Source organism: Rhinoderma darwinii, chromosome 2 (assembly GCF_050947455.1).
Source record: "Rhinoderma darwinii isolate aRhiDar2 chromosome 2, aRhiDar2.hap1, whole genome shotgun sequence".
Taxonomy (NCBI): Eukaryota; Metazoa; Chordata; class Amphibia; order Anura; family Rhinodermatidae; genus Rhinoderma; species Rhinoderma darwinii.
In genome coordinates, this window is record NC_134688.1 from 188298032 (window position 1) to 188319236 (window position 21205).

Genomic DNA, 21205 nt, shown 5'->3' on the forward strand with positions numbered 1-21205 from the left:
ATAGCCGCTACACTGCACTGCCAATCTGGCACAGATGAATAGGACAGGACGGCGATGCTGGTGGTAGGAGGAGCGCTCAGGCAGGGGAGAGGACAGGGGGCGGTGCGACGTAAGACTTCGGGCGGCTGGACAGTACAGTCAGGACTGCCGGAGAACTCATAGGATGAGCGGAGGACAGACACAGGACGAGTGGAGGACGTGCAGACTGCAGAGGACAGGTAGATGAAGTTAAAAAGTTCATGTCAGAAGTTTTTATGTAGAAAAATCTGCCTCATAATTCCTTCCGGAATTTTGAGGCATATTTTGACCTGCCGGTAGAACACTTCCCGCGTTTTTCATTGCGTTTTTTTGTGGCGTTTTTCGGCCATCGGGCCGTGGGCAGGGAAACGCAGCAAAAAACGCATTTTCTGCCTGCCATTGTTGTCAATGGGAAGTCAGAGACAGAAACGCCCGAAGAAAGGGCATTGCGCTTCTTTTTCCCGCATGCGGTTTTTACTGCTCGCAGGAAAAATTTCATGGATTTCAATGGGAGGCACTTTCTGACGTTTTTCGCGAAAAAAACCTCAGTGTGAACTCCCCCTAACACAGGGGCGTAACTACTGCTATAGCAGCCGTAGCGGCTGCTACGGGGCCGCGGCATGAGGGGGCCCGCGTCACCTGCCGGCACGGGCCCCCACCTTGGCCGGAATCTCCGCTAGCTGCCGCTATGGCTGCTACAGCGCGATGCCACGGAACACTACGGCAGAGCAGGGAGTATCTCCCCGCTCTGCCATTAAACATAAGACATGTATCCCCTATCCACAGGATAGGGGATACGTGTGTGATCGCTGGCATTGATAGGGAGAACGGGGGACCGAAAGTCCCCTGAAGTTCTCCATCACAAACCTCGGACTTCCGGGGTCTGTGTCGGCAGCTCCGTAGAAATGAATGGAGCGCCGGTCACACTTGAGCTGCGCAGACACCGGAAGTCAGAGGTGAGTGATGGAGAACTTCGGGGGACTTTCGGTCCCCCGCTCTCCCTATCAATGCCAGCGATCACACATGTATCCCCTATCCTGTGGATAGGGGATACATGTCTTTTGTCTTTTCACACTGTAGGTCGCATTTTTTTGAGTGATTGGGGGTGTATGGCGTTCCCTACAGGGGGGGGGGCTGTATAGCGTTCCCTACAGGGGGGGGCTGTAAGGCGTTCCCTACAGGGGGGGCTGTATAGCGTTCCCTACAGGGGGGGCTGTATAGCGTTCCCTACAGGGGGGTCTGTATGGCGTTCCCTAAAGGGGGGTCTGTATGGCGTTCCCTACAGGGGGGGGCTGTATGACTTTCCCTACAGACCCCCCCTGTAGGGAACGCCATACAGAACCCCTGTAGATAACGCCATACAGACCCCACTGTAGATAACGCCATAAAGTCCCCCCTGTAGATAACACCATACAGCCCCCTGTAGATAACGCCATACAGCCCCCCTGTAGATAACGCCATACAGCCCCCTCTGTAGATAGCGCCATACAGTCCCCCCTGTAGATAGCGCCATACAGTCCCCCCTGTAGATAGCGCCATACAGTCCCCCCTGTAGATAGCGCCATACAGTCCCCCCTGTAGATAGCGCCATACAGTCCCCCCTGTAGATAGCGCCATACAGACCCCCCTGTAGATAGCGCCATACAGACCCCTCTGTAGATAGCGCCATACAGTCCCCCCTGTAGATAACGCCATACAGCCCCCTCTGTTGATAGCGCCATACAGTCCCCCCTGTAGATAACGCCATACAGCCCCCTCTGTAGATATCTTGAGATTCAGTCCTGCTTGATAGGTAACAGTGCAGTAAGCTAAGCATGATAAGATCATCTAAATTATTGCATCTCAGTTGCATGAGTGCTTTGTGTTATATTCAATGATTCAATTTAACCTAAGTCTCTAAATGTGGGCAAAGAAAATAAAAAAACTATACTCACCTCCTCCCTCGCCTCCGTTCACCCGCCGCAGCCCCCATCCTCCTGTCTCGGTCTGTGTTACAAGTGTACAAGGCTGCACTGGTGACGCGCTGCCGATGGCACGTGACCGCTGCTGCCAATAACTCCTCATTGGTGTGCTGCTGAGGACAGTAGTTCCACAGCAAATCGCTGTTGAGGGCATTGATTGGCTGCAGCGGTCATGTGCCATCGACCGCGCGTCACCACAGCAGCTTTGTAAACACAGAAAGGGATAGGGGCTGCGGAGGGGGAACGGAGGCGCCGGAGGAGGTGAGTATAGGTTTTTCATTTTCTTTGCCCACATTTAGGGACTTAGTTTAGATAAGAATTTAACCCGGAAAAAAATGTGTTACTTGTGTTCTAAACTGGTAATAAAATGTACAATATAAATCTTCCTTCATAATTTTTATTAGTAAGGTTTATTTTTATATGCATATATATGTTTAGGTAACTTTGTCGGTATTGGGGGGGGGGCGGGGGGGCCCTGGCACATTATCTGCACAGGGGCCTTTTGCAGTCTGTGTCCGCCACTGGCCTGGACGTCATGTGTATTCAGAATCCTCCTGACACTTCTGAATCCTTTCTGTGAGATTTCCAGCAAGGGAAACGAAATCTCGTTTACCTCGTAATCTCGCGAGATTACGCTCGGCTTGCTGAAATCTCACAGAAAAGATTCAGAACTGTCAGAATTCTGAATACACATGACGTCCAGGCTGGATGTCATGTGTATTCATTATCAGGACACTTGTGTATGTGGCTGCACATCGTTCTAGTAAGAACGTGATGCTGCTGTGTAAATGAATGGAGAGGAGTGCATGATGCTGATTGGTCACTGATTGGTCAGCATCATACACTTCTCTCCACAACGCCCAGTTAGTAAAACAAGTAAACACGCCCAGTTAAAAACACAATACACGCCCAGTTGGACATACGAATAAAAACACGCCCAGTTGTCCATTTCAAAGCTCATTTGCATATATATAAAATAGCTCATAACTTGGCCAAAAATGAAAGTTTTTAAAAAAAACAAAAACTTTACTGTTATCTACATTGTAGCGCCGATCACATGCAATAGGAGATTGGGATTTGAGAATCTGGTGACAGAGCCTCTTTAAAATAATTCTAACTTGTATTTAGCACCTCCTAGTTTATCTTATTTCCCAAAGACAATAATTTAGTGTTTAGTAAGACTAGTCACATGATCACTGGGATTCCGTAGTGAGAGCTGCTATTATTTTACAAGTTTTTTTTAAATTGAAAATAGCTTTATTAGCAATCAGTCGTCAAAATACAAGCATACGGTATACTGCAACCAGTGCAAGATGGATCGCAGCACAATAAATATCACGCACGTTCTAAGTAATACAGAAGCACAACATACAGAAAGGCACCAATCCTACACTATACATTACACTCTGCACTACATCAACATTCTGATAAAGCATCACATATTAAATCAACAAAACAACAGGCAAGCGATAGGGGATGAGTGGAGGGAAAGGAGGGCAAAGGGAGGGGGAATCACAGGCCCGAAGTTATATCGAAAGACAGACACACCAAGGGGGAGAGGGGGGAGGAGAGGGGTTTCAATCCTCTTCTTCATTGACATCCAAACTGTCCATGATGGAATAGTCTCTGAGCAGCCTGCGGCAGTCCTGGATGGACATCCACTCCCAGTTCATAACCAGGCAAGTCCTGGAAAGCCACAAAGCGTCCTTAACACATTTCATAAGGCGCCAGGCTTCCTGGATATCCCCAACGCTATGGATCCCAGGGAAAGTGCATAGAGCGCCGAAGTGTGCTCCAGGCTGTTCCTGGGAACAGAGTCTCTGAGATTATATTCCACGGCGTTCAACAGGGCCTGTGCAAATGGGCACTGCCAGAAGAGGTGCAAAGGTGTTTCCTGATCGAATGAGCACCTGGGTAGTATGGTTTTACAAGATCTATATTAGCTCCGGTGTTGACAAACCATACAGTAAGAGTATATTCACATGTGGCACTTTCCTGTAGAAATTCCTGTATCCATTCATATCACTGGGGCTTGCTGAAATCTTGCGGTGACCCAGTGGTCGGGAAACTTTAAGATAATGCTCTCCGGGAAAAAGTATGTCAAATAGCTGTCCTCCAGAATAAAGAAAAAGTCTTTCTACAGTCATCTATTGGTGACTACCATGTAAGTGAATGTTCAAACCTTTATAAAGCTTTGAAACACGAGTCGGGTTAAAAGCTAAACCAAAGACATCCATCGGTAGACAACATCATTTTATTAGCATATTTTTCCCCAGGTAGCAATGCCCTTAAGACTCCATACTCTCTGGATCTCCGCAAGAAGAATAAGTATCTTACAAGAGCTCCTTTAAAGGCATCTCACTCAGCCAACTTGTACCCTACTGAACAACTCCAAAACAGTGCTGTCTACAGATGATTGTCTTTGGTTTGGTTATTAATACAATTTTTATTTAAGGCTCTACAAAAAGTCAGACATTGACACACAGGATAGTCAACTATTAGTGGCACTAAGGAGATAGTTTTCTTCCTAATGGAGGAGAGCTATTTTGCATACTTTTTACCAGGGAGCATTGCGCTTAAAACTTTCTACCAACTGGTTCTCTGCAGGGAGAATCGGTACATTCCAAAAGCTGAACATAACATTGCAGTTTGTCCCTGTAACTGTGGTCACTTTGTCAGCTACAGCTACAAAAGAAAATTTGGATGGGATCCCACTGATTGCACATTTGTACAGCACACCTCTTTCACACATTCGAGTACTACTACCTCTATTTGCCAGGGCCTTCTGGCTAGGACAACAATAGGAATTGTTATAATCCCCGTCAGATGTCCGGGCAATACTCACAGCACACATGGTGTGTGGTGCCCTTATGGGATGTCCCTCCTGGAAGTCTAAGGGGAGGAGGTGTGGGTGGCCATTAGGATCCTCACCCCCCTGTAGCCCCGGCTCCTCCTTCTGGGCGTGTATTGTGTGTGTACATCTGGCCGTTTTTACTTGTTTTACTAGCTGGGCGTTGTGAATAGAAGTGTATGATGCTGACGAATCAGCATCATCCACTTCTCTTCGTTACCACCCAGCTTCTGGCAGTGCACAGACACACAGCGTGTCCTCGTGAGATCACGCTGTGACGTCACTCACTTCCTCCCACAGGAACTTCATCGCGTCGGATGAGCGAGGACACGCTGTGTGTCTGTGAACTGCCAGAAGCTGGGTGGTAACGAAGAGAAGTGGATGATGCTGATTCGTCAGCATCATACACTTCTATTCACAACGCCCAGCTAGTAAAACAAGTAAAAACGCCCAGATGTACACACACAATACACGCCCAGTTGGACATAACTTTAAACACGCCCAGTTGTACATAAGAAAGGCTCATTTGCATAAATATAAAAATGGTCATAACTTGGCCAAAAATGCTCGTTTTTGAAAAAAAAAAACACGTTACTGTTATCTACATTGCAGCGCCGATCTGCTGCAATAGGAGATAGGGGTTTCAAAATCTGGTGACAGAGCCTCTTTAACTTCGGCCCCTAATGGACACTGAGCTGTTAGCCCAGGTTGAAGTAGGGAGCCCGACATGCTCTCGCTAAGCTTTGGCGAAGGTAGTCCATCGATCCTGGACTCTTGCAGGGCCTTCTGGCTTGGAGAAGGTTTGTGAGGGCCCTTCTGCTTTTGGTGAACGCTTGTGATAGACCGCATCCTTGTGCACTTTGTTGTACGCTGTACTTTTTTTTGCACTTGGGTGAGAGAAAGCACGTATTCGGGCTTATGTACAAAAAAAGCAAAGTGTATTAATATTCAAATACAAAAGCAAGAAAATTAAGAAATGAATAGTAATTTAAAAAAGACCACACACCACAGCAAGTTAATAATGTGAACAATGAGTCTTTTCTAGCCCTAAAAATGGTAAATTACATATCTTTTATTTTAAGATGAACCCGAAACATTGGCAAATGTATTTTAATATTTAGGGACACTTTATAAGATTCATATTTATAGGTGTCTAGTCCAATTAACTAATTAAATAAATATCCTAGATATAACAAATGAAAACAATCACATTCTAAAAAATGTTTATAAACTGTGTCTGTTTACAAAGGACTCATAGGTGTTAAAAAAAAAGATAAGATGTTCCTTAGAATAGTCTATGTTAGGACACAAATTTAACATGTTGTTGCAATAAAAGCTAGGTGGACAATTTTAATTTCAGTGTGTGTCCATCGGTTTTCCATAACCCTGAGTCAATATTCTTTAAAGGAATCTGCCATCTGTTTAGAAGGGGCATCTATTAGATGCTCTTTTTAAATCACATAAGCGGGTGCAAATGCACACACTAAATGGCATTTGCAAATTAAGGTGCCTTTCACACGCAATGACCAAGGGCGCCATCTGGTTGCGGCCATTACACTATGCTTAAAGTGGTCACGTCCGTGACCAATCGCTGAGAAGCACCCTCATTTGCATATGATGCTCACTTTAAATCTTCCGTTTGGGGCGCTGTTCATTGGATGAAAGATTTTAGAAAGAGCTTCTTACAGAGAACACAATCTACTGGCAGCTGTTTTCTTTCATTAAATAGCTTTTGTTACACATGTGATGCAGGGGTCAAATGAGCAATCAATCACTTCGAAGGGGTTTGGGCACCAAATAATCAATCACTTACTTTATATACTGAGGGTAGCCATAACCCCTCCTGAAGTATGCGGTAAATGGAATGGACATTCTACTTATATCCTGGTTTGGTTCGATTTTAAAATTCATATATCTTATTTGGATTTATTTTTTAATAAGTACTATTCCTATTTTCTTCACTTCACATATGTATGCCTTTGTATTTTTCAAGATATCAGAAACTTCTGGATGTCAACCAAGTGCCATGCCTCCTCTTCAGCTGCGCAACACGTTGGTTGGCGGTGCGTCTGGATTTGATTAGTCTTGCTGTCAGCACATTGACTGCCGTGTGTGTGGTGTTCATGCATGGACAGATAGACCCGGCCTATGCAGGCCTTGCCATGTCTTATGCAGTCCAGGTACAACACATACTATAATGTTCTGCTTAAAAGATCATGTTTACAAAAAGATTAAAATGTATTAATGAAAATAATACACCATATGATTGCAGCTTACAGGACTGTTTCAGTTCACTGTGCGTTTGGCCGCAGAGACAGAAGCCAGATTTACTTCAGTTGAAAGAATAAATTATTATATTAAGGTAAGTCGGTTCTTTCTATTTAGGGGTTTGTCTGACGTATTAATCTTGAGTTTTGACTGACATAATACAATATCTGTATTAGACAATGCTGACGTCTGCGATAGGTTTTCTGTTATTCTGTTCCGTCATAGTAACAGAATAGCAAGAAAAACGGAAGCACCGGATCAGTCATGGAAACCAGTAGCGCCCCAGACAGAACATATTGACTATAATGGTTTCTGTAGTTTTGCCGGACAAAATATTGCTGCATGCCACTGGCGTAGCTATAGGGGTCGCAGCGGTCGCAATTGCGACCGGGCCCCGAAGCCAGGGGGGGCCCACGGCCCCCCGCACCACATCAATAAAAAGTTACTATAGTAACTCGGGCCGCGGGCCCCTGTTACTATAGTAACATATTTTACTTACCTTCCTGGTTCCGGATCGCAGCGGAGGTCCTGACGTCAGGCGCTGTGCGCAGCGCATGACGTCACAGCGCTATGCCGCCGCGCACAGCATCGAGACGACAGAACTCCCGCCGCGGCCGAAGAGGAAGGTAAGGTTAGCCCTGACTGGCGGGGTCCGACTCCCGGGACCCGCCAATCAGCTGTTTTGAAGGGGCCGCAGCACTCGTACGAGAGCTGCTCCCCTTCATTCCGGTCACACTGTGAATCGGTGTCGGCGATTCACAGTGTGGGCGAGTAGTGAAATGAAGGGGAAGCAGCTCTCGTACGAGTGCTGCGGCCCCTTCAAAACAGCTTATTTGCGGGTCCCGGGCGACACATCAGCTATTGATGGCCTATCCTGTGGATAGGCCATCAATGTTTAGGGACTGCACAACCCCTAAGCCTACGATGTAGCAGGCTTAGGGGGCCCATGAGACAGGATCACAGATTGTGTGATCCTGTCTGCTGGGCCCTGTATCTAAGCCAATCACATGGTAGGCTTAGATACATGGCCCATGCGTGACCCTGTCTGATGGGCCCTGTATCTAAGCCTACCTAAGCCTACCACACTGTAGGTTTAGATAGAGGGCCCCAGCACACAGTAATCTTATACTGTATAAGATTATTGTCTGCTGGACCCTGTATCTAAGCCTACCTTGTGGTAGGCTTAGATACAGGGTCCCACAGACAGTATCACACATGGGCCCTGTATCTAAGCCTTAGGGTATGTGCACAGACACTAATTACGTCCGTAATTGACGGACGTATTTCGGCCGCAAGTACCGGACCGAACACAGTGCAGGGAGCCGGGCTCCTAGCATCATACTTATGTACGATGCTAGGAGTCCCTGCCTCGCTGCAGGACAACTGTCCCATACTGTAAACCTGTTTTCAGTATGGGACAGTTGTCCGGCAGGGACTCCTAGCGTCGTACATATGTACGACGCTAGGAACCCGGCTCCCTGCACTGTGTTTGGTCCGGTACTTGCGGCCGAAATACGTCCGTCAATTATGGACGTAATTAGTGTGTGTGCACATACCCTAACACATGTGTTACTAATCATTTTTTGTGTGTTTTCTTACAGGTTCGGTCGTTTGACTACGTCGGATTCCAGGACTACTTCGATGACAGCTTTTTTTTTATTATCAATAAAATGGTTAATGAGGGTTGTGTTTTTTTTTTTTTATTTCAATAAAATATTTTTTCTATGTCTTTGTGGTTTTTTTTAAACTATATTACTACCGCCTTAGTAATGGCCGCCGGCTGATTGACAGCATCCATTGCTAAGGCGGGGCTTAGTGTTAGCCGATGCAGAGGCTAACACTAACCCCCATTATTACCCCGGTACCCACCACCACCAGGGGTGCTGGGAAGAGCCGGGTACCATCCAGTACTTGACCATCTGTAGTGATGGTCGGCCACTGGGGTGGCCGCAGGCTGGTATTATCAGGAGGGGAAAGGCCAAAAACAGTGGCCCTTCCCACCCTGGTGATGCTAGGCTGCTGCTGCTTTATTGTATCTGGCTGGTTATGAAAAATGGGGGGGGACCCCACGTCATTTAAAAAATAAATAAAAAATAATTGGAAAGAACGATGTCGGGTCCCCCCCAATTTTCATAACCAGCCAGATACAACACAGCAGCAGCAGGCAGCATTACAAGGGTGGGAAGGGCCACTGTTTTTGGCCTTCCCCAGCCTAATACTACCAGCCTGCGGCCACCCCGGTGCCTGCGCGTCACTACAGATGGTTGGGTACTGGTTCGTACCCGGCTCTTCCCAGCACCCCTGGTGGCGGTGGGTACCGGGGTAATAATGGGGGTTAGTGTTGGCCTCTGCACCTGCTAACATTAAGCCCCGCCTTAGTAATGGAGGTTGTCAATCAGCCAGCGGCCATTACTAAGGCGGTGATAATAAAGTTTAAAAAGATACAAGCACATAGAAAAAATATTTTATTGAAATAAAAAAACAACCCTCATTAACCATTTTATTGAGAATAAAAAAAACACTGTCATTGAAGTCCTCGGATCCGAAGTCCAACAACCGAACCTGTAAGGCTGGGTTCACACGACCATGTTACGTCCGTAATGTACGGAACGTATTTCGGCCGGAAGACCCGGACAGAACACACTACAGGGGGCCGGGCTCCTAGCATCATAGTTATGTACTATGATAGGAGTCCCTGCCTCGCTGCAGGACAACTGTCACGTACTGTAATCATGATTACAGTACGGGACAGTAGTTCCACGCAGAGGCAGGGACTCCTAGCGTCGTACATCACTATGATGCTAGGAGCCCGGCCCCCTGCAGTGTGTTCTGTCCGGGTCTTCCGGCCGAAATACGTTCCGTACATTACGGACGTAACATGGTCGTGTGAACCCAGCCTTAAAAAACACAAACACACAAAAATAATCAGTAACACATAAAGAAGCAAAATTATTATTCTTACATATCCTGGGTCCAGCGCTGGAGCCGCAATGTCAGCGAGCTGGGCCCTGTATCTAATCCTATCATGTGTGATACAGTCTGCTGAGCTGTGTATCTAATCCAATCATGTGTGATACTGTCTGCTAGGCCCTGTATCTAATCGTATCTTCTGTGATACTGTCTGCTGGGCCCTATATCTAATCCGATCATGTGTGATACTGTCTGCTGAGCCACTGTATCTAATCCTATCATGTGTGATACTGCCTTCTGAGCCACTGTATCTAATCCTATCATGTGTGGTACTGTCTGCTGAGCCACTGTATCTAATCCTATCATGTGTGGTACTGTCTGCTGAGCCACTGTATCTAATCCTATCATGTGTGATACTGTCTGCTGGGCCACTGTATCTAATCCTATCATGTGTGATACTGCCTTCTGAGCCACTGTATCTAATCCTATCATGTGTGATACTGTCTGCTCAGCCACTGTATCTAATCCTATCCATAGTTTATAGGGTCGCAGTGCTATAGATATGCTATGCTGTCTCCTATACACACATTTTTTTGGGCAGACACATGTATTGGGGCTATTTCCCGGACATTTTAAGCCCTGAGGGTATGTTCACACGGCAGAGTCCGTTACGGCTGAAATTACGGTGCTGTTTTCAGGAGAAAACAGCACCGTAATTTCAGCCGTAATGGCATGTGCAGGCGCCTTTCGCTGCGTCCATTACGGAAGTAATTGAAGCTGGTTTTCCATGGAGTCCATGGAAAACGGCTCCATTTACGTCTGAAGAAGTGACAGGCACTTTTTTGACGCGGGCGTCTTTTTTACGCGCCGCCTTTTGACAGCGCCGCGTAAAAAAAAATGACCGTCGGCAAAGAACATCGTAAGACCCATTCAAACGAATGGGCAGATTTTTTCCGACGCTTTTGAGCCGCATTTTCGGACGTAATTCAATGCTAAAACGCCCGAATTACGTCCTTAAATAGTGTGTGTGAATCCAGCCTTAGTGACGCCCCCGGCTGCTAGTGCTGCATTGTTGGGTCACTTAGGAGACACAGCGATGCAGCTGAAAGCGGACCGTTGGCCATGAGAAGTTTGCAGGGGGGGGGGGCCCAGTAAGAATTTTTGCATCGGGGCCCATGAGCCTCTAGCTACGCCCCTGCTGCATGCTGTGTTATTTTGTCCAGCAAAAAGATAGGGCCTCAGACGCAGATGTAAACAGAGCCTTAAACATCAAAAATGTCTACAAGAATAATGTTGTGTTCGGATAGCACTGTATACTATTTAAGTGTACCTTCTACCAACCTTTAATTTTTTTTTTTACAAAGTCAGCTGAATATGTACATTTATAAGCCTTTATAATATATCTTATTAGGGGGAAATGGCATGTTTCCTATCTTCCAGCACACCATGCGCACCCTTTACCCCGCCTGCAGGATTTCTGTAAGGGTATGTGCACACACACTAATTACGTCCGTAATTGACGGACGTATTTCGGCCGCAAGTCCCGGACCGAACACAGTGCAAGGAGCCGGGCTCCTAGCATCATACTTATGTACGATGCTAGGAGTCCCTGCCTCGCTGCAGGACAACTGTCCCGTAGTGTAATCATGTTTACAGTACGGGACAGTTGTCCTGCATCGAGGCAGGGACTTCTAGCATCGTACATAAGTATGATGCTAGGAGCCCGGCTCCTTGCACTGTGTTCGGTCCGGGACTTGCGACCGAAATACGTCCGCCAATTACGGACGTAATTAGTGTGTGTGCACATACCCTAAATGTCCGAAATACACCCTTGGTAAAATAGTTAAAAATATTAGACAGGGAGGAGGGGGAGAGAGGGTTACTACTGCAGCTTCTCTCTCCCTCTCGAAACTTCATGCTGAGAAAGGGGAATGTGACCATAGGTGGTGATCTGCACAGCACTATGAGATGTGTAGTTAGCAGGAAACTATACCCAAGTAATGCCAAACATTACATCAGGAGGAATCTGCCCACCCAGGGAGCATGCAAGGAAAGTGATACATTTATGGGCGCTATACAAAGAATGTAAGCAGATCCCAAAAAAATATACAGGTTAGACACAGGCTACAGTACTTCCTATATACATCTAAAGCTGCCTAAGAAGTGATTGTGTTGTTTTTTTTTAACGATAGGTTTATTTCAATTTCACAATGCTAATCATTAAACTTTAGCATCCGTTGCTTCAGAGGCAAACATTTCTTTGGATGTCTTCTGTTTTCCCAAAGGGTGTTGGCTGTACATGATTCAAAGATAAAAGTTCTATCATGGAGTAAAGCGGACTTATATTGACTTTGTGGTAGGCTGCATAATGGTGGTGTTATTGGTTTCCTAGGGAATAATCAGAGACAGAAGTATATGAACTTTTAGTAAACTCCCTGTTAGCACAAAGGCCAAGTTCACACTGAGTTTTTTTGGCGCTGTTTTTGGCGTGGAAACCGCATTGGAAACTGCACAAAAAAAATGGCAAAAATTGCCTCCCATTGATTTCAATGGGAGGCAGTCGGAAAAAAAGCGACATGCTCTTTCTTCCGGCGGTTTCATCTCTGACCTCTATTGAAATCAATGGGAGGCAGAGAAAGCGTTTTTTATGAGGCACTCGATGGCAGCGGCCGAAAAATACCACGAAAAACGACGCAAGAAACATGGCAAAGAAAGGAATTTTGAGACAGATTTTTCCGCCTGCAAAAAATTCTTAGTGAACATACCCTAAGGGTATGTGCACACACACTAATTACGTCCGTAATTGACGGACGTATTTCGGCCGCAAGTACCGGACCGAACACAGTGCAGGGAGCCGGGCTCCTAGCATCATACTTATGTACGACGCTAGGAGTCCCTGCCTCGCTGCAGGACAACTGTCCCGTACTGTAATCATGTTTTCAGTACGGGACATTTGTCCTGCAGCGAGGCAGGGACTCCTAGCATCGTATATAACTATGATGCTAGGAGCCCGGCTCCCTGCACTGTGTTCGGTCCGGTACTTGCGGCCGAAATACGTCCGTCAATTACGGACGTAATTAGTGTGTGTGCACATACCCTAAGATGTGTTACCTCTGTATTTTACACATAGTTTTCAGTAAAAATATTTTCTCTGTAATGTTTCTTATTTTAAATTATTATCCATTAGTATAGAAATGTATAGTTGAAAGGGCATGTATTATAGCGAATGATTAATTACCACCACTTAACCTTTTCGGTCTTAGGCCTTATTCACACGAACGTGTATTACGTCCGTGATACGCGTGGGAAAATCACACGCGTCGCACGTACCTATGTTAGTGAATGGGGCCGTTCAGACAGTCCGTGATTTTCACGCAGCGTATGTCTGCTGCGTAGAACTCACGACATGTCCTATACTTGGCCGTTTTTCGTGCATCACGCACCCATTGAAGTCAATGGGTGCGTGAAAATCGCGCACGGCACACGGAAGCACTTCCGCGTGCTGCGCGTGATTCGCGCTACAGTAGTAAAATAAATGAATGAAAAAAGAAAAGCACCTCCTGATTTTATGTTTGTAAACATAAAAACAGAGTGTCATCACGCTGCCATATGTGCGGAAATCACGCAGGCACGCACCAAATACTCATGCCACACAGAACTTTTGCGTGCGCAAAACGCAGTGTTTTTTGCGCGCGCAAAACGGACACGTTCGTGTAAATAAGGCCTTGCTGTTGAGACCCCTAGCTTTCATCACTGGGAGAATAGCTTTCTGAATATCCATTCCCACAGACATGGGTATCATTGCAATATATGGTGTGCAAGTCGCTGTAAACTTTAATGTTTCCCTGGGGAAAATAAAGTCAGGATAAATTTTGGGACCATCATAAACAGCCCAAGATGGTCAGGTATTTTGCAATGGTCTCAAGTCCCATCCTTAGACCTGATACTGATCCAGGCTTATAGAAACAGTCAGAGACGGGCTCGATCTCGCCAGTTTAACCCCTCAGATGCGGCGCTCATTAGTGAGCGCCGCATCTGCGTGGTTTTGAATAAAGAGAGGGAGCTCCCTCTCTCACTGCACCAGCACCCTGAGTAATATCACAGGGTGTCTGTGATTTCTATGGGGGCCGATGGGGTGGCCTAATAAAGGCCCCCCAGGTCTGCCACTAGTTATGCCTGCTAGGCCATGCCAGTTATATGTATAATGCTTGCTCCTGTCACACGGAGCTATAGATGGGAACGTGCGGTCGTTACTCCGATTGCTCGGCCCCATACATTATTATGTTGGCAGCACGTCTCTGCTTACACAGGGAGATGTGCTGCCAACAACGATAATCTTTTACTTTTTTAAACGATACGACCAGCAGATCATCGAATGTTTGCTCGTTCATTTGCTGATCGCAGCCCTTTTTACACAGGGCAATTATCGGCACGGAGCGTTATATTAATGCTCGTCTACCTGATAATCGTCTTGTGTAAAACCCCCTTAATATATCTGGGGATGGTAGGAACCAGCATTAAACTAATTAAAATCACCCAGGGCAGAATGGGAGGAGTGCAAGAACAAAAAATGGAGGCAGTCACTAATCCCACATATATGAATCACATAAACAACACAAAAGTTTGAACAGCACATTCCAACAAAATGAAAGAAAAAGTGTATACAGGTGAAAGAACGCCTGTGACTGCGAATTTATACAGCACACAAAAAAATGGCGACAGCACACTGCAAACACCAATGCCACCTAAGCCACTAAATATAAATAAATATGCATTACTGCTAAATCTACTTACAATAGGGAGGTCGCATTGTCGTGGCAGTTGGGCTCACACAATTTGATCAAAATGTGCACTAAGAACCTCCCTATTATAAGTAGATTTAGCAGTAATGCATATTTATTTATATTTAGCGGCTTAGGTGGCATTAGTGTTCGCAGTGTGCTGTCGCCATTTTCTTGTGTGCTGTATAAATTTGCAGTCACAGGCGTTCTTGCACCTGCATACACGTTTTGTTTCATTTTGTTGGAATGTGCTGTCCAAACTTTTGTGTTGCTTATGTGATTTTATATATATATATATATATATAAAATCTCAAATATGCTTTCTTTCTCCGGTGGTAGTGCTAAAGCACAACAAAAAGTGGCGATAGTTGTAGATATTTGAATGAAGAATTGCCAGTACCTTTTTTTTTTAGTACTTGTTTTTAGAGGTTTAAACTGGGCAATAACAAAAGTAATGTCACGTTGCCAGAAATAAATTTGCCTTCAACAAGTTCATAATTTTACCTACAACATTCTGAGCCATATGGTGCCCGCAGGTGCAGAGCAAAGAAATATCATGAAATCAGTCTTGCACTAAACATTTTTAAGAACTGAGCATTTTCCTTTATATGAATAGATGGTATAATATTTTATCATATATGGTTTTTGTGTTCTATGTACACACACCTTGTCCATGGATGCACCTCATGAAACAAATGGTGCTGTCCTTTTAACATTGGTCCCAAAATCTTCTCCCTGTTTTCATTTCAAGTGCCTTAATGAACTTTATTTTTGCTATCTAAAAGAGCCGCTTTAACAATCACTTTTATGGGTTGGGCACAACAACGCAACTTATTTCCGGTTTAATAATCCTTTAACCTTTCCTATGCATTTTTCTTGGGGAAGATTTATCAAAGCTAAATCAAGTAAAAAGTCATCAGATTGCTTCTTTTATTTTTGAAGGGGCCTCTGAAAAATGAGATATGGAATCTGATTGGTGGCTGTGAACAAACACTTTATATCTGTGTCTCCATCTTGTTTTACAATATAATGATTGCAGTTAGTATTTATTAAGTATTTTAAGCATCACGAGAGAGCATGCTCTTACTATTATCCAAAAATTATACCAACAAGTTCCTTGGAGGATTTTCTGTTTGTGTATACCATTATTATGTACTGTATCTCATTTTAATGTTTATTTTTTCACTCAGAATCTGGAATCAGAAGAATCTCTTCATATTCCAGCACAGTCTCCACCAAAAGAATGGCCTCAAAATGGAGAAATTACATTTGACAATGTTGAAATGCGTTATCGTGACCACCTACCTTTGGTTCTCAAGAAAATTTCATTTACTATTGAGTCACGAGAAAAAATTGGAATTGTGGGAAGAACCGGCTCAGGTCTGTGTTCATTTTTTGTCTGGAATTTCTGTGAACATGTATACTTCTGTTCCTTCTACTATTAACTATGATCACAAAATAGCATTTCCTGAGAAATTGTGGAGATCTTTAACACATAGAAAAATGCAAGAAAACTTTTTAGTTAACATTATTTGCATAATGATGATCCCTACGGAGTGTTAACTTCTTATTTATATGGTAGTATTTCTAGCATGCTTTAGATCAGGGGTCTCAAACACGCGGCCCGCATGCAGCCCCTGAGGCCCGCAGGACACAGAGCCGCTAGTATGTGCTCTGCTCCGGGACTCTGTGGAATCTCTTGACGTCGCTGTCCAAATATGGACAGTGACGTCAGGGGCTTTCCCAGAGCCGGAGTACTGGGCAGAGCGCTATTATGGGCTCTGCTCCAGGACTCTTTGGAATCTGCTGACAATGCTGTCCATATATGGACAGTGATGTCAGGGGCTTTCCCTGAGCTGGAGTTACCGGGCAGAGCGCTAGTATAGGCTCTGCTCCAGGACTCTGTGGAATCCCCTGACATCACTGTCCATATATGGACAGTGATGTCTGGGGCTTCTCCAGAGCCGGAGTCCCGGGCAAAGTGCTAGTATAGGCTCTGTTCCAGGACTCTGGGGAAGCCTCTTACATCACTTTCCATACATGGACAGTGATGTCAGGGGCTTCCCAAGAGCCGAAGTCCCAGTAGTGCTCTGTTCTGGGACTCAGTCTCTGGGGAAGCCCTTGACATCACTGTGCCTATATGGACAGTGATGTCAGGAGCAGACCTGGAGTTACACCTGGGACTCCGGCTCTGGGGTTGCCCTGACATCACTGTCCATATAAGGACAGTGATGTCAGTAGCAGAGCTGGAGTCCCGGGACTCCAGCTTTGGGGTTGCCCCTGACATCTCTGTCCATATATGGACAGTGATGTCAGGAGCAGAGCTGGAATCCCAGGCAGAGTGCTAGAGTGTGGACACTGAGGTCAGGAGTTCCGGAGCAGAGCCCATACTACTGCTCTGCTCTGGGACACGGGCTCTGGGATTACCCCTGTCATCAGATTCCAGTCCAGGAGGATCACCTGATGTCATTGTCTATTGACCGTGATGGCAGGGGCTCTTCCAGCAGAGGAATCCCCGGCCAATGCGTCAGCAACTGTCTGGCTGGGGATTGCACTCCTAGAGGGAGCCCCAATGGTGCTATCTACTGGGGTGTGTGTGTGTGTTGCACTATCTACAAGGGGTGTGTGTGGCATTATCTACAGAGGGCACTGTAGCAGTATCCACAGAGGGCACTATGGCAGTATCTACAAAGGGCACTGTGGCAGTATTTACAGAGAGCAGAGTGGCAGTATTTACAGAGGGCACTGTGGCATTACCTACTGGTGGGTGTGTGGCAGTTTCTACAGTGGGCACTGTGGCATTATCTACAGAGGGCTCTGTGGCACTATCTAAAATGGGGCTGCCCAATCTTGACATTCGCTGCCAACTGAGCCCCCGGATTGCATTTAGCAACACTTAAACTGGAAAACTAAAAATTGTTAAAATAAGCACGTGGAGAAAATGTGCAAATTTCCATTAAGTTTAAACCTAGCGGTATTATTATAGTAATGTAGTAATATTATAGTAATGTAGTATTATTATAGTACTGTAGTAATGTTATAGTAATGTAGTATTGTTATAGTACTGTAGTTTTGTTATAGTAATGTAGTACTGTTATAGTAATGTAGTATTGCTATAGTAGTGTAGTATTGTTATAGTAATGTAGTATTATTATAGTAATGTAGTATTACAGTAATGTAGTACTGTTATAGTAATCTAGTATTGTTATTGTAATGTAGTACTGTTATAGTAATGTAATATTATAGTAATGTAGTATTATTATAGTAATGTAGTAATGTTATAGTAATGTAGTAATGTTATAGTAATGTAGTACTATTATAGTAATGTAGTATTATTATAGTAATATAGTATTGTTAAAGTAATGTAGTATTGTTATAGTAATGTAGTATTATAGTAATGTATTATTATAGTAATGTAGTATTGTTATAGTAATGTAGTATTATAGTAATGTAGTATTGTTATAGTAATGTAGTAATGTTATAGTAATGTAGTATTATTATAGTAATGTAGTATTGTTATAGTAGTATAGTATTATAGTAGTGTAGTATGGTTATAGTAATGTTATAGTATTCTAGTATTATTATAATGTAGTATTATTATAATAATGTAGTATTATTATAGTAATGTAGTATTATTATAGTAATGTAGTATTGTTATAGTAATGTAGTATTATTATAGCAATGTAGTAATGTTATAGTAATGTAGTATGATTATAGTAATGTAGTAATGTTATAGTAATGTAGTATTATTATAATGTAGTATTATAGTAATGTAGTATTATTATAGTAATGTAGTATTGTTATAGTAATGTAGTATTATTATAGCAATGTAGTAATGTTATAGTAATGTAGTATTATTATAATGTAGTATTATAGTAATGTAGTATTATTATAGTAATGTAGTATTGTTATAGTAGTGTAGTATTATTATAGTAATGTAATGTAGTATGGTTATAGTAATGTAGTATTATTATAATGTAGTAGTATTATTATAATAATAATAATAATGTAGTATTGTTATAGTAATGTAGTATTATTATAGTAATGAAGTATTATTGTAATGCAGTATTATTATAGTACTGTAGTAATGTTATAGTAATGTAGTATTGTTATAGTACTCTAGTATTATTATAGTAATGTAGTACTGTTATAGTAATGTAGTATTATTATAGTAATGTAGTATTGCTAAAGAAGTGTAGTATTGTTATAGTAATGTAGTATTATATTAATGTAGTATTATTATAGTAATGTAGTATTATTATTGTAATGTAGTAGTATTATAGTAATGTAATATTATAGTAATTTAGTATTGTTATAGTAGTTCTAATTGAGTAACAATAATTTTGTAAATTTGAAAGTAATGCGGCCGGTCAACTTCACATTTTTTCTATATGTGGCCCACTTACCCGGCCGAGTTTGAGACCCCTGATCTAGATGAAGATGTCATGTTTGCATTATGTTTAGCTTTATTATGAGGTAGTGTACATATTGTGTGTCTTATTATTCAGGTTTATTATTCCGTTTTTCTGTCTAAGGCCTCGTTCACATCAGTGTCGGGTTCCGTTAGACCTTTCCGTCAGAGGAACCCATGAATAGAAAGACAAACAGAAACAGTAGCTTCCGTTTGCACTACCATTGATTTTAATGATAATGCTTCCGTTGCCAATGGCTGGTCTTCAGGCTCCTCTTAAATTGCCCAGAACCACTGGTAACAGGAGTTTAAATACTTGAATTTTTCCTGCCATTCAGTCGACTGCGCTATTGATTCGGAAACCTGCCGGAATGGTGACAAACGGAAACCATTAACAATGTTTCCGTCACCATTGATATCAATGGTGATGCAATCCGTTGAGGGGTTCACCCGACGGAAACCTCAGACGGAACCTCTGAATGTAAAGCCAACGCTGATGTGAACCGGCCCTAACTTGCTCATGGCAGGGCACATCTGACCCAAATATGACCTTTCAATCAGGTAAATCCACTGAAACAAGAAAAAGGTGAGGGGAAGTAGAAACATATACAGGGCAAAACCAAATTCCATTCATTAAAGAATTGAATAATGAACTAAATTAAAATCATGGAAATCAATAGGGGGAAAAGGGGGACTGGGCCACCATGTTGTCCCCCAAGCTAATCACTCTGGGGGGCCCATGTCATTATGTCACTATTTTCTCAAAAGCTTTGGCCGATCCATAACTCACTGTGACTAAGGAGGACCATATAGAAAATCCTGTATATTTACCAGTGCTACATCATTTCTTTACTGGATAGGCAAATCGTCCTTGGCAATGACACTTTTTAGACTGGTTGAACTGTCTGGAGGTACAATAAGCATTGATAACATCTTTATTGACACAATTGGACTGGAGGATCTAAGAAAAAAACTATCCATCATCCCTCAAGAACCAGTTCTCTTTGTTGGAAGCGTCAGGTAGGCCATAGGTAATAAAAATGCATATGTATGAAATATATGGAACATATATGTATGTAGAGCGTAGATCTAGTTTTGGACTCCTACTGTATCATTTTATATATGTCCTACTTTACCACCTGAAATTTATACAAATTATCACATTGCTGACGGTTGATAAATATTACTGGAAGTTGGTCGGTGATAGTTTAAAGAGGCTCTGTCACCAGATTATAAGTGCCCTATCTCCTACATAATCTGATCGGCGCTGTAATGTGGATAACAGTGGTTTTTATTTTGAAAAACGATCATTTTTGGAGGAAGTTATGAGCAATTTTAGATTTATGCTAATTAGTTTCTTAATGCCCAACTGGGCGTTTTTTAACTTTTGACCAAGTGGGCGTTGTGAAGAGGAGTGTATGACGCGGATGGTGACATGATTATCACAGAACATGGTGTGTAGAAGCACAGTAAAATAATATATGCTAAATTATAGGTGGAATTTGGACCCAATGAATCAGTATACAGATGAGAAGTTGTGGAACGCATTAGAAAAGACTCACATGAAACAAAACGTACGTATATATCACACACTGCCACCTAGAGGAAGCTTTCATCATCACAAGCTTTTTCCTAAAAACAGGCATGACACATAATGGAATTACAAATTATACTTAAACTATAAATAAAACGAATAACACAGGCTGATTGGTGGTATCAATTTGGCCAAAGGTTCACCATATAAACTATAATCAACATAAATAACCATATCATAACTTTAACCCCTTCAGGACTGAGCCTGTTTTGGCCTTCAGGACGAAGCCGATTTTTCAAATCGGACATGTGTCACTTTATGTGGTAATAACTCCGAAAAGCTTTTGCCTATCCAAGTGATTCTGAGATTGTTTTCTCGTGACATATTGTACTTTATGTTAGTAAAAAAAATTGGTCGATAAATTCAATATTTATTTGTAAAAAACACCAAGATTTAGAGAAAATTTGCAAA

General features: G+C 43.2%; 1 protein-coding gene across 1 annotated transcript in view; it reads left to right on the top strand.

Moving 5' to 3' along the window:
- LOC142740900 (ATP-binding cassette sub-family C member 5-like) overlaps positions 1–21205 on the top strand; it is a 157308-nt gene that overhangs the window by 126196 nt on the left and 9907 nt on the right. The window contains exons 23-27 of the mRNA XM_075850323.1: positions 6824–7010; positions 7103–7192; positions 15980–16169; positions 20061–20220; positions 20696–20774. Coding sequence (XP_075706438.1) covers positions 6824–7010; positions 7103–7192; positions 15980–16169; positions 20061–20220; positions 20696–20774 — 706 coding nt within the window. The remainder of the gene's footprint in view (positions 1–6823; positions 7011–7102; positions 7193–15979; positions 16170–20060; positions 20221–20695; positions 20775–21205) is intronic.